The 14,841-nt window shown below is 24.4% G+C and overlaps 1 protein-coding gene across 1 annotated transcript; it reads left to right on the plus strand.

Moving 5' to 3' along the window:
• Positions 1–3,000: 3,000 nt before the first annotated feature.
• Positions 3,001–11,503, plus strand: LOC145834350 (protein Cryzl2-like). The gene is made up of 11 exons (XM_082941762.1): positions 3,001–3,110; positions 4,228–4,294; positions 4,613–4,697; positions 6,551–6,662; positions 7,588–7,697; positions 7,895–8,004; positions 8,429–8,590; positions 8,991–9,092; positions 10,007–10,153; positions 10,302–10,383; positions 11,222–11,503. Exons 1-11 carry the CDS (start codon positions 3,035–3,037, stop codon positions 11,288–11,290), a joined length of 1,122 nt encoding a protein of 373 aa, XP_082797888.1. The 5' UTR covers positions 3,001–3,034; the 3' UTR covers positions 11,291–11,503.
• Positions 11,504–14,841: the final 3,338 nt, after the last annotated feature.

Here is a 14,841-nt window from a genome sequence, read left to right on the forward strand (position 1 = left end):
AAATTTTCTTGAAGGGTCCATCTCAGTTTTCAACAATTTTAAAGTAAGCTGATGTAGTTTAATCCATAAGTACTTTGTAAATAAATCTTTTTACATAAAAGAATAATTACTTGAATTAAATTTCTACAAGAAAAGTTAGACTTTGTGATAACTTACTTTTGTTTACACTGATATTCAATTAAATTTCTTTCAAAGGAGTTAAAAATAATTTATTACTTTAGTTTTATACCAAAAAATATTTATAAATTGTTTTAAAAAGTTCATTTGCATATCATTTTTTTTCAACTTTTATTTGTTTAATTTGTTTTAAATTTTATTTGTTTTGAACAACCTTTATGTAATTGAAGTTAATTACGGAATGGCTTTATCAACAAAAAATTGTTAACATATTTTTAGTTTAAGTAACTATGAAGATGTGAGTTAAAATTATGGTTTTCTTTCTTAAAGCTTGAACGCACTGGTATATGGTACAACCTAAAATGTGTTTAAAAAAGCAAATTTAACATACTATGGTCTGAGGGTGTTTTTAAAATACCTCCCATTTCGCTTAACATATTGGTTTTTAAAGTTTTGTTATATATTTCAAATATTACTTTTTTTAAAGTTATGGTACTAAAAATATTTTGTAAGATATATAATGCCAAAGAAACGGGCATGTGTCAAATATTCACGAATGGTCACATTTTCACGAAGACATTTATACACGGCGTCAATTTGCACAATGGTTCACTTTCGCACGGGTTGATTTTTTTTTGTTTTATCTTATCTGTTTTTAATATTTTTACTATCACTATTATCCTTACCTTCGGTCGGAAATTAAAAAAAAATTTTTTGTTTTTCTATTAACACATATTTTTTCTTATTTTTAACTCTCGTGCAAAAATGACTCTTCGTGTCAAAGTGTCTTCGTGCGAAAACGTCCCTTTGTGCAAAAGTGTCTTTGTGCATGTTTGACCCGTACCCTAAGAAAAGAAGTGTAGTTTAAAGTTTTTGTCTTAGAAAACTCCAACAAAATAAATATTATTAAAATGTAAATGATAAACTGAAAGCAAACTTAATTTTTAATAATGACTTTTTAATAGTTTAACCTTGATATGTAAATATAGTTCTAATATAAAATCGAAGAAATAACTTTAACCGATTGGTTGGTTTTTTATTTATATAATGGTTTATTATTCAAATTAAAACAGGTATTTATTAAGCTTGTTAGACATAATTCATAACAGTTTTTCTCTGTTTTATTATGCTTCAGTATATGATGTCCTGGATAAGACATTAAACTATATCCGTAATTTATGACTCGATAACCGAAAGGTTTATTTTTACACCACCATGTCTTTAAACTAAAATTTTTGAGCGCTTTTTTATAATAAAATTTTAGTTGCCTTGATGAAAAAAATTATATTACTTTATCAAAAAAGTAGTCAGAACACTTTTTATGATAAATAACAAATATTAAATAATTGTTGTTTAAATTTTTAATGAATAAAAAGTATTTTAAAGTTAAATATATGTTAATTCTTCACTAGAATCCTGTTTAAAATACTTTCTGAAAACATATAAAACTAAAATTGTTGATGTTTGAAAAGCTTAAGCGATAGCAGCATGTTACAAAATAACTAAAAAGGTTTATTTTTAATGAGGACATAAAGCCTAAAGGTGAACAATCATCAATCCAGTAAAACCTGCTTAACAATCCCAGTTGTGCTAAGAACTAGCTGGATAATAGACTTAAAACATTTTCTAGAGCGAGAAACACTTACTATCTCTCAGTTCTAAAACAATATTCATTAGAACTCGCAAGCCGAAAACTTGTAAATAACGATGCTTCTATAATTTAAAACTATATAAATAGTTTTAGTTTCTTATAGTTGGTGCATTTTGTAATGTTTTACTTTTTAATTTAGTTTCAAGTAAACTTTTTACAATCTTAGGTGTTATCATTTTATTAATTCTAACTTAGAAATTAATTTAAATCAGTTATAAACTAATCCTAAATTAAACTTTTACACAAATTTTTACACTTGACTTTTTATGACGTAACTATTTTCAGTTAGGCATTTAAAAGTATGTACTTATACTTAACTAAAATTTATACTATACTTTTGTTAGTTTTTACCATATTTATTCTGGTGATGTGCTAAACGAAATTAATAAACTAATCTTCCGAACTTTCAAAATGAGTGATTTCTATATATTTTTTCTATTAAGAATCTGTACCAAAACAAAACGTTTTAAAATAGAAGCAAAAAAAAAACAAAGAGATATTTACTGCAAAAGGGGAGGGAGTAGGGACAATTATTTTATAACTTTTTCTAATTAAGTGATTATGAAAATTAGTTTATAAAAGCCTGGTGGTCTACATATTTAGTTTAACTATTTTTTTGAGTTTTGGTACAAAATTAATAAGCAACATTTTTTTTACTTTTTATTCTAATTAATACTTTGCCCTTGTAAGTATGTAAAGGAAAATTTTACATGTAAAACACTTATAATACTTTCAATTTTTCGTTTTGTTTGAACTTACATAGTTGCATATTTGTCAATTCACTAATAAAGTCTTAAAACTTTGAAACTTGTAGAGAACGTTGGTATTAGAAATATGTAAATAAAGTTCTACTAATAACTTATCAAGCGACATTTCAAAATTTTTTAATCGTACTAAACTTTTGTTTTAAGAATTTGTTAGTTTATAGTTTATTGAAGGTTATATGTATAAAGTTTAACTTGGTTAAATTTACTATATTTTTTATTGTTGATGTAGCTTAATAACCGACAGGTTTTTTTTTATACATAAGATAATTTATAATTTCTTTTAATTCCAAATTTTTAATGTAAATTGTCTCAATCGTGTTGAACGAACTAAACTAAAACAAAGCACAAAACTAAGCTATCTCATGTTTTTAATAAATGTCTGTAAAACTTAATTAGGCGAAAACGATCTGCTATATGTTGATTTTACGCTTGAGTAGAGAAGCTATTGAATTAAGTTGTTGCTGCAATTAAGCATTATAGGAAAACAGTAACATAAAAAATGAACAAAAGTTTGAATAAATTTCCACCAGAAAGATTTTTAAGACCGTTTTTTAAAACAAATGGACTGTACCAAGGTAATATGTTTTTTGTATGTTTATATTTCAAATAAGTACTTTTTATTCAAATAATTTATTTTAATGAACTATTTTAATGCTATACTTTTTAAATTGTTTTTTGCTTCTAAAGTATAACTAGACTTATCTATTTATGTTAAAACATTAGAAAAGTATGAGCTTTTAAAAATTTAGCATTTTCTATCAAAAAAGATAATCAAATCAAAATTAAATTTTACGAAAAACAACACTTACAAACCAAACATAGCTAAAAAATCTCTTTAGCTTAAAAAGAGATATAGGTTTATAAAAAACTAACTTTTAAAATACAGGCTAACTAAAGATTAACCATTAGCCAAATAATTTTTTTAATTGCTAGAGCTCATTCAAGTTGACAATTAATACACTGTAGTACAATTTAAAATATTTAAACAAATATTTTTTTAAAGATAAAAACTTAATTTCTTTGGCTTTTGAACGAAGTTTTTAGTATTAAAATTTTATACATAAATTTTTTTTTAAAACTTTTAGTTTTGTTCATAATCAGACTCTTGAAAAGTTTTGTTTTATTTTTAAAGCAAACTCAAAATAAACAAAATATATAAATTAGTACTAAGTAAATATTAAAAAACTCTACTTTTTCTTTAAAAATTAAAAAAAGAAAGTTATTCAATAAAAAACTGTAACTAGTTTGTATTTTATCATATTTTGAACCATTTTATTCCAATAGTCATTAAAACTTAAAAAGTACCCATTTAGGTAAAAATTTCTACGTAACACACTAAATTATGAAGTAAATATGTTTTTGAGAAAAATAATAGTATTCTAAACTCTACGTAATAGTAAAAAAAACTTGTAAATAGATTTTTTTTTTTGAAATAACGATGTTTATTATAATAATTAACTAATATTTATTTATACAGAACTATTTAAAAATTTAGATTTTTCAAAAAAACTGTTTATGCAAGTTTACTTTGACTTTTTTTTACATCAACTGAGGAGTTTAATAATCTTAAACTTTATTTAATGCTCAACATTACAATTGTATTAAACAAGTCTGACTCAAACAAATAATACATTTTGTTTATGTCTGTTTCAAGTGCATCCAAGTTTCTGAAATAAAGATATTAATTAACAGGTAAACTTATTCATGGAAATCCAAATAAATTAAAACAAAGAAATGTTTCAAAAGACGTGTTTAAAAGGTTAGCTTAAATTTAACTTTTTTATTTTTACAATGTTTTGCTGTAATTTTCTATTAAAACTTGTTACTTTATACACTAAAATAACAAACTGAAAAAATATTTCTATAAATCAAAATTTTTCCATTAAATTTTTAAAATACGTTTATAAAGACTGAAGATAAAAAAAATGTTTATATGTACTTTAGGATTTTTTAACTTCTTTATTTCAACATTATTAGTTTATTTTAACGCCTTAATTTAGCTAGAAATGAAAGTGATTTTGTAGTTAGCTGTTCATTTAATAATAAAAAATCACTCATTTATTGAATATATTTTCAGGTTTTATCGAGCATGCGTTTGTGAAGAATTAGGTAAACCACTAGTTGTTCAAAACAAAGAATCAGTTCAACTCTCTTCTGGGGAGGTAATTTATTAACAATTATTAGAGCAACCAGTAACTACAAGTCTTTAAAAAATTAAAGCGACTTTTGAAAATATAAAGTAAAGTAAGAAATCAAAATTTACTGTTATTTTAATTTAAATTTGCTGCAGTAGAACTATTTTGATAACTTTTTAAGAATCAAGATTAAAACTTTGATTAGAATATAATGTGTAAACTCATTTTAACTTATAGAAAACAAACTAATAATTATTTACTTGGCTTTAAACACTTATTTAGTTTATTTCAATAGTTTTATTAAAAATTTAACAAGTATTGTTTTCTTATTGAAAAAAAAACAGAATATTTCAAAGCTTGATTTTATATTGTCAGTTAGATACTTAGAAAAACATGTCTTTTTTAATTATATTAAAAGCAAAGTATAACATTTTAATAAAATAAGTCATCAAAATAAAAACTTTTGAGTAATATTATTGAAAGTCTAAGACTAAGAAAACCGGTCACATAAAAATGTGCCTAGTCGTTTGGAGAAAAGAAATAATAGGACTCCTATTTAAAACATAGGAATTTAACCTTAATTTCTTATATTCATTTTAATTTTTTAAGTTTTAGCATATAAATAAGTATGTGTTAAGTTTTAATGTAAATCATAATCTTTGTAATTTTTCAAATCATTTATGTTGATTTACCAGTTTTCCAAAAAGTATAACAAGATCATTTTTACTCAAAGTTTATTATTTTACACCAGGACTTCCCAAAGTGGGCCCCTTTGGGGCTATTACAGAAATTTATGGGGCCTTAAGCAGTAAAGGGGCCACAGGGGGGCCATAAGGTCATAATTTGAAACTTATTCTAGATATTCTGGAGTTGATGTTAAAGAGCTAAAAAATGTCTTAGGCCTTTTTTAATGAAAGTTTTTTTATAAATCTTGTTGGATAGGGCCATAGCTTTTTTAACTGCTTTTAAGAGGCCTTATGATAAAAAGTTTTGGAAAATCTGCTTTAGACTTTGTCTCATGCACGAAGCAATGATCACAATAACACAACAACGATATTATTTTGAAGCAATTTATGTGTATACTTTAAACATTCAAAATGTTTGATAATGGTTGAAGTTATACTTATAAAGCATGTTAGTTTAAAATAGCAATAGAATTAAGCTAGTTGTACATATACTTTTCAAGTATGTACTTTAATTATTGGACTAGTGAACTTTCTTTGTACTAGCTGAAAAACTAAGTAGTACGGAGCTTACTTGCAGTAAACTAAGTTTATTAAATATAGCGGTTTTTATTGGGTTTTATTGACCTTTTACGAAACTTAAAAAATGTACAATAGAAAATTTATATCTATACAGAGAAAATAAGTTGCTTCTAAGTGAATAAGATATAAGTTCAATTTTTCGTGTTATGCTACCTTTATGTTCTGTTATTCAATTTACGTTTGCACATTGTATAAGTAGTGTAATTGATTTTATTTTCATAAAAATATCTTTTAAAACAAAAAGCTTTTAACAGCTTCAATATTTTGTTGTTTATGTTATCTGAAACAAGTAGACAAGATTTTGATTAAAACTTAATACCATTACAACATTGCATAAAACTAAAAATGAGTAGCTGCAAAGTATTTTGCTCATTTAAAACTTTTTATTAGATCAAATTTTCACAAAATTGTTAAAAAAAGATTTGATTAATTTTAAACCATCAAAAAGGGTATTTAATGCTTTAAAATCAAAACTTAACCTTAAATTTTTACAATTTTCAAGCATACAACGTCTTAACACAGTAGAAGTTTAAAGGTAGCATATTTCATCTTAATCTTAGTCATATTACTAAAAATAATAAATCTACTTGTAAAAAGTTGAACAAATCATTGCAGATACGAGTGAATGTAGCAGCATCTGGTATAAATTTTGGTGATTTACTGATGGTACTTGGGAAGTATCAAGTAAAAGTTCCTGCCCCTTTCACTCCAGGAAGCGAGTACTCAGGTATAAAAACAAAAGTTTTACAAATACGTTGTTTTTTCACTTTAATTTTTGTAAGTTTTCTTTTTATTATTTTACTTTAAAATTGAACAAGGAATGTTCTCAACTTCAATTAAGAAGAAAAAATATTAATGTTTGTCTTTTCAAAAGTTCATTTTTCAAACAATGTTTTTCTCAAAGAGCTCATTAGTACAAATAAACCTAATAAAACATCGAAATCATGTACTAGATAGTAGTGTTACAAATGGCTTTTTTGTGTTTTATGCTTACAGAGTTTTAGATTTAGTTATTTTAAGTAATCAGTAATCCTTGTTTGTTTTTATTTTTCGTAAAAGCAAAAGCAACGAAGTTTACCAAAGCAACGGTTTATTTCAGCCTCTATAGATGCAATTATCACAATCTTTAAGCGAAGGTCAACAAAGCTTTTAATTTTCATGCAGTTGTTATTGATTTTAGTTTTTAGTGAAATATTTCCTACCTTCTTTTAGACTTTTAGTTTCTTAAGCAGATTTCAGATTTCACGCAAAAAAATATGTCTGTAGACCCTGGGCAATGTAAGCAAAAAGTGACATGTCTTCAACAAAGATAAGATTTCGAAATATTTTTTCTTTCTTTTTGTCATCTTCTCAAATTTGAATAGCCTTTTTCCGGACTACGGTCATACAATTTGTGAGCAGAATGCTTTAACAGTATAGAAAAAAGTCTTAAAGAGTAAAATGCAATAGTCTTACTTTACCTAAATGTTTATTATAATAGACTCAAAAATGTTGCAGTCGTATTTGGTAGTTTCTAGTGTTGGTGTAAAAAGCCTTCACCATGTCGAAAAAGGTTTTCGCGAAACCTGTTTTTAAAAAAGTGCAATGACCCTTCTACAAATACTAGGTTTAACGCTTTAGTAATTTGATCAGAAGTTTATGTAATTATACAGGTACAGTTATAGAAGTTGCGGATGATGTAACGAAGTTCAAGCCGGGAATGAGGGTTGCTGGAACTGTTCCTTTTGGTGCATTTGCCGAGCAAGTTGTTGGTACGGCAAATGTATGTTTTAAACATTGATAATATATTAAGCGTTATATTTATTACTTTAAGAGTAAAGTTACTCAGTTTTAAGCTTTGCTTTTAGAATAATTTTTAAGTAGTAAAATAAAATGTAAGTCATTAATTTTATCAAGCTTAATTTTAAATAACTTTTTAATAACTTTTCTAAAGCTTAACTTATCATATTTTGAAAATAGACCATGTGGAAAATTCCAGATTCAATGAGTTTTGAAGAAGGAGCTTCGTTTATTGTTTCTTATATGACGGCATATACAGGACTTCAACGAAGAGCTGACATTAAACCTGGGTTAGTTAATTTTTAAAATATTTATTGTAACTAATATTTCGCTATATAATTAGGAACAAAGAACATGATAATAAATTGATAGGTGTCATTTAGAAAGTTGAGTCAATATATTGCTTTAACTATTAAACATATAATATTGATATAAGACACGTTATTTGTCTGTTATTGTCTGTTAATATAAATAGCGAATTTTTGAACGATATATATTTGCTCCATTTAAACATTACAAAATGTTTTAACATCATTTTAAATAAATATAAATAACTATAACTTATAACCACAATTTTAATTTTTTGCTTGTGATTTTAATTTAAATATTTATTTAATATCAAAACTTTCATTGCAAACAAAAAAGTTAACTCCTTATAAATCAGAATATTTCACAAACTAAAAATATCATCAAAAAAATGAGACAATTTTACAGTGAAACAGTACTGGTGACAGCAGCTGCAGGAGCTACTGGGTTGGCTGCCATAGATTTATGCAGTCACGTGTTCAAATGCTCTAATGTAATTGGTTGCTGCGGTAGTCAAGAAAAGTGTGACTTTATTTTGAAAAACGGAGCTACTCATGCTATCAATTACAAGTTATATTTAAATAAACTTAAAATAGGATATATTTTTATGTTCAATTGTTAGAAAAAAAATATTAAATACCTTTTTAAGATAAGCTTAAGTTTAGAAAGGTTAATAAATGGCAAAAATTGATTAAGTTAAATTATTTAATAATTAGGTAGTTTTCAAATCAAATTGTAGTCACTAGTCTATAGTTTTGTAGTATGTAATAGTTCAAGTTACAAATTGTTGGTTTATAATTTTTTTCAAACTTTATAACTAAATTATACAAATGAAAAACAGTTTTGCTAATGTATTTTCTTATCTAAGATTTGTTTTATTTTTTGATGTGTGTTAAATATGTACTTGAAAAAATAGTACATATAAGACGTTTTGTTCACACACATAAATTTAAAAAATGTTGTTTTACAGAAAGGATAATATAAAAGAGTCAGTGATGGAAGTATCTCCACAAGGAGCAGATGTTGTGTTTGAAGCGGTCGGTGGAAATGTTTGGAAAGAATGCTTGAGAAGGTTGTTTGCTAAATGAACTGTTTTTTTTGAGCTCAAAAACTGTTTTTTAACATATTTTAATGCTTTTCTGTAAAAGCTAAGGCTCAAAAGTATAATAGGTAAGCAGTATTTTATATTGCAGTTTAAAAATAAACCAGTTTATAACAATTTATATTAAGATCATATTTTAAGATATTTAAAAAAGTTACAACTGTAAAAACCATACACTTTAAAAGTATATTTAATTTTTATTATTGTATGTTTTGATTTTTATAAAACAAATAAAGAGATCTCAACTACTAGAGGAAAAGTAGGATATTTTTTCTTTCAAGACTTCATTATGTAAACTAAGTTTTGGTCAAAGACCTCGTCAGTGCTTAAATAAAAAATCTTATTCAAATAAAATTTATATTTGAATAACAATTTTTATTTAAGCATTGACGAGGTCTTTGACGGAAACTTAGTTTGCATAATAAAGTCTAGAAAAAATAAATATATTAATTTTTTTTCGTCAATTTTAACATTTATATCTATGCAAGTAAAACTGGTCGTTTGTAGAACTAAAATTATAAAACTTTACTTTATCCTTTTGTCTGTGTAATGCAGCAAAAACACTTCATGTATAAGTACCAGTAAAATTGATTATCGATACTTACTATAAAAGATCTTAAGTAGAAAAAAAAAATTTAAGTATGCAACGAAGTCTTAATTGCAGAATCTGTATACATTAAAAAACTATTACTTATGTTTAATTATAAAAACTACAGACGTCAATATACTTATTAAATAAAATCGCTGTAGTGACATAAATATTCTAGAAATGATGTTTAAAAAATCTGCAAATATTTAACACCTTTCTGTTATCAATTTAGTGAAACAGTAATTAAAACTAAATGGTCTCATTCAAATAGAAATTTTGTTTTCATACTAATTAGTATAGCTTGGGAGGGACGTTTGTTAGTTGTTGGATTCGCAGGAGGTGAAATACCACAAATTCCAGCTAATTTATTGCTTTTAAAGAATGCATCAGCAGTTGGACTGTACTGGGGAAGATATATGGCTGAAAACCCAAAACTTCTACAGTATGTTTTAGTCATAAGCCAGATAAATAAATTTCATTTAATTAAATTATTTATGTTTGTAATTAAGTGAATAAACTTAAATTTTAATACAATAATAGTATAAATTACAATTAATTTATTGTATAATAAATTTGTTAATAACTTACAGGCGTCTAATAAATGAGTGTATTAGTTATTACGAAGATGGAAAAATTAAACCTCATTATTCTGCTTCATTTCAACTAGACAAAGTAAGTTTATTAAGGAAGATAGTTTAAGTTTTAGATTAGGGGTGAGATATATACGGCACGGCAAGCATAAATTTTTTAACTACAAATTTTTAAGCTTAAAACCAACTTTAATAAAAAATTTAAGTTAAACTTAAAATTTAGCTTTTTGTAACAAGCATTTTTAAATATGCTTTTAATTTGACTTTTAGTACACATTAGTGCTTAAATAATTATAATTTTACTTTAATTCTGGTTTTATAAAGTTTATTTAATCTTTTTAACACTTTTTTACCTTTACTGCTTATAAAAAAAATTTCCAATGAGTCCGGCTGTAAAGACTTTTCTGGTAAACATGGCTTGTTTACTGCAAAAGTTGCTTGACCCTATTTTAGAGTGACTAGTATAATATAGTAAAATTTGAAAACCATATTTATCATTACCATTTTAAAGTTTAAACCATAGTTTTTTATAGTTTATTGTAAATATCAAATCTTTATGTAGTATATTTTCCTTGCCTAGTTAATAAAACATAGCAAAGTAAAGAAATAAATTAAATTTGTGGTATCAAAAAAAAATCAAAAATATCTTATAAAACTCTTGTCATAAAAGTGTTATTGTAGTGTATTTACACTTTAATAAAATTTTGTTTAAATAAACTTAATGTTTTGCTTACTATAAATGATCAATTCTAGTAAATGTTACAAGATAAACAAATTATAAATTTTTATAAATTTTCAATACGGGAAAAAAGTTGTGAAGAAGCTTAATTAAAATATTTATTTTTCTAGTAATTTTGTTGATTATAAATAGTAGTTTACGAGACAGATATTTTCTTAATTAATTATTAACTTAAACTCAGGTCAATGAAGCTTTCCAGTTTATAAAAAGCAGAAAATCAACAGGAAAAGTTGTAATTACAATGCAGTAAACTAGTTTTTTAAGTATATACTTCAAATTTTAAAACACTTTATGAAATATTTTTTTGCGTAGTGCTTAAAATTATTGTGGATGTATGTTTTCAAGTTATAATCATATTTTAACAAATGTTTATGATATTTATGAAACTTAAGCATAATGCCTTTTAAATCTTTTGCTTTTGAAATCCTCTTGTGTTTACATTTCTAATTATGCAATAAACGAAATTCCTATAACCTTTTTGCAAGTCTAGTTGATTTTAATTTTTGAAAATATTGTTGTAGTTTTAAAAAAGTTTTCAAAACTTTCAAGCTTATTAAATTGTAATTCAAACCTATTTTTTATTTTTGAACTTTAAACTTAGTTTTATACCTTAAAATATATGGCCTTTTGATCGACTGTAAGGAAGTCTTGCTAAAAAAAATTGAATAATAAACTTTTGAAAATAAAGTAAGAAAAAAAAACTAATAGACAACAATATTTTGAAGAGTATTTACGCCTTGTGATACAAGTAAATTTCAATACAATAATTTCTTTTGATTTTCTAACACATTATAAATAAAGTTTATTTACTGTTCAAAAAAATTAATCATCAAAGTTAAAAACAAAATTTAAAAGTTCTGTTTATCATAACTTGTTTAAATAGTATATAATAATTAGTAACTAGAAAACTTCTTATAGTTTTCTATCAATAGTAGGTAAAATTTTAGTCATTTTCCAAATATAAACTATTTTATTTTCCTTTATTGTATTCTGATTTTAAAAATTAAAGTTATGAGCTCTTGATCGTAGTTTTGTTCCAGATTATTTTTTAATAATGGAAATCGATCTTTCGTAGGACCCACCTGAAATATATAAATTATTATTTTTTAAACTACACATTTCCAGTTATGTTTATAAAAGGATTCAAATATTGGAACAAAAAAAATAAAGATATAGAAAAAACAGTGATAAAAATGTTAGAAAAGACTGGTAATATTTTCTTATTTATTTCTTGTGCTTGTACTATACCGTTTTTTTTTGTTTGTTAGATTGAAAGATAAGGAATGTCGTTTTTATTATGTTGAATAGGAAATAAAATGTAGTTACAACTCAAAATAATTTTAAACATAATATTTTTCTCAATAAAATGCGGCTCGCAAGCAACTGCCGACCACTGAGTTAAGCAAAGCATTTTAAGCTTTCGAAGAACTCGGTTTCAATATCTTTGTGTTTGTGATTTTTTGCACCGAATATTTAATGATGTTTATGCTAACAACGCTGAGCCAACAATATTTTTTAAGTTATGAAAATCAATTCATAATGTTCTTATAATCTAAAACACTTTTTAGTTAATAAAAACATAATTGTTTAAAAGTTATACAGACATTGATTGAAAAAAATAACTCTGAATTTTTCTATAAAGGACTATATTTAGTTTTTTTTCTTTAAAGATATAACTTTCGAAAATTAAATCTAGTTTTTTTTTCGTTTCTCACAATCATTTTTAACAGACTATTTCAGTTAAATTTTTTCTGATTTAGTCACAAAAAGAATACTTTTTTCAAAATTACAATTCAAACAGATACAAAGATTTTATGAATAACTGTAATACCCAGTTTAGTCGGTTTATTGGCTATAAAATTTTGTCAAAGTTGCTCCAGTAGTTACTGTCTCAAAACTGTTACATTTTTCTCTAAAAAAATTTAAATCTTTAATTACCTTTACGCTTAAAAAACATTACAAGCAACACTATGGTCTCACCATTTTTGTTTTATCTTTAAGATGTTTATTAACTCACTCAGTCTACAAGAGTAAATATAGTGTAATGGACACTTTTATCTCAAAAACAGGTTAACTGTTAAATCAAGTTTTGTGATGTTTCACCTTCTAAACAAATTAATATTTGTAAATTTTTTCAGTTGTAAAAGCTTTTTTTTAATTTTCAATATAATCTGTCAGTAATTTTTCCAGTTTCTTTTTATACTCATTAATTTCTAAATCAATATTCAAAATAAGGAGTAGTTTTAAATCTCGATTGTTTTGTAATAAATATTTTTATAAGTCTTTTCAAAACATTTTTGATTTATTATTTATACTATTGTTTAATGTAGTGTTTACTTTTCATTATAATATATTTGTCTTGTTTACAAAATAATAAGTTTCAAGAGTACATTTAAATATTTATAAATGTTAATATTAAAATGTCTTTAATACGTCTTTTTTTCGTGTATAAACTTTTATTGTATTGGATTATGTCTCAATTTACGCTGACTGTAAAAATACAACGGATATTTGGCTTTACTACTTCATGTTTTAGTTTTAAACTTATTAGTACTTTCTAAAGCTGCTTAGGTAAATAAAAATTCTACAACGAAAGTTATGCAGTAATAACTTTGTTGGCATTTGAACTCCAACAATAATCTTATTTACCCAGAGGTCGTTTATTTTTGTTTATACAGTCGTTTTTAAAAGTATATGCGTTTACTATTATCTAAAATGTATTCTTGTTTATATTAAGTTGTGTTAATCACAAAAACAACGTGTGTTAGTGGAAATTAATGTTTTTTTATGTAAAAATGTACTTATATAGTTTTATAAACAACTTTAAGAGTTCAATATAAATTTGTAATTTACGATAATACTTTAAATTAGTTTTTATTATCTTTTATAAAATAGCTTGAATGCCTATTTTTTGTTATAAGTTCTTAGTACTAAATCAGCAGATCCTAACTTTTTTGAAATTATAAAAAGTTAATAATATTTGTCATTGTTTTTTTAAAAGACAAGAAAAAAGCGCTCTAAATATTTAGTCAAAAGACCTGGTGTACGAAAAAACTTTTCGGTTATCAAGTCGTACACTACTTGGATACGGTTTAACGTCATTGTCCGGAATTAATCACAAAAAGAATCTTAATATTAAACTATTAAATATTTTTTGTTACTCAAAAACTACTATCATTAGTAACAACATTTATTATTGTTAGTATAACGTGTTTTGAAAAAAGAAATAAAAAACAATCAAAAAGGTTTTCAATAAAAAAATTAAACAGACTAAATTTATTTAATATGTTACTATTAAATGCGGTCCCTATGCAAATTACAAAAAAAAATTATAAATAATAGTTGCTTAAATGACAAAAAAAATGTCTAAGGATCTAGTATACGAAAAAACTTTTCGGTTATCGAATCGTAAAAAAATATACTGTTTATCATAATCTATGAACATTTATCCCTTTGATGTCAACATTGTTTGATCTGTTTAGTCAACAGAAATACTAGATAATTAACTTAGTTTTTTATGATATTTATAGCTCAAACATAGTTAGACTAAGTTAAGTTTGACCAGCATCGTTTTACATAGTGGTGTTTATGCCACACGAGTATTGAAACCTACACTTCTTTGTTGTCCATGTTTTACAATTTATTAGCTAAATTCTTGAAATAAATTATACTAGGTGTTTGGTTAAAAAGCAATATTTAATTTAAATAGTAATTAGTCATACTTGGCCATACATTGAAGTTTTGCTTTGAGTATAAGCTCAAAAATATATAATAAAAATATACTAAAAATTAAGATCGTAT

The sequence above is a fragment of the Thalia democratica genome, chromosome 4, assembly GCF_965202585.1.
Source record: "Thalia democratica chromosome 4, ktThaDemo2.hap1.1, whole genome shotgun sequence".
NCBI lineage: Eukaryota > Metazoa > Chordata > Thaliacea > Salpida > Salpidae > Thalia > Thalia democratica.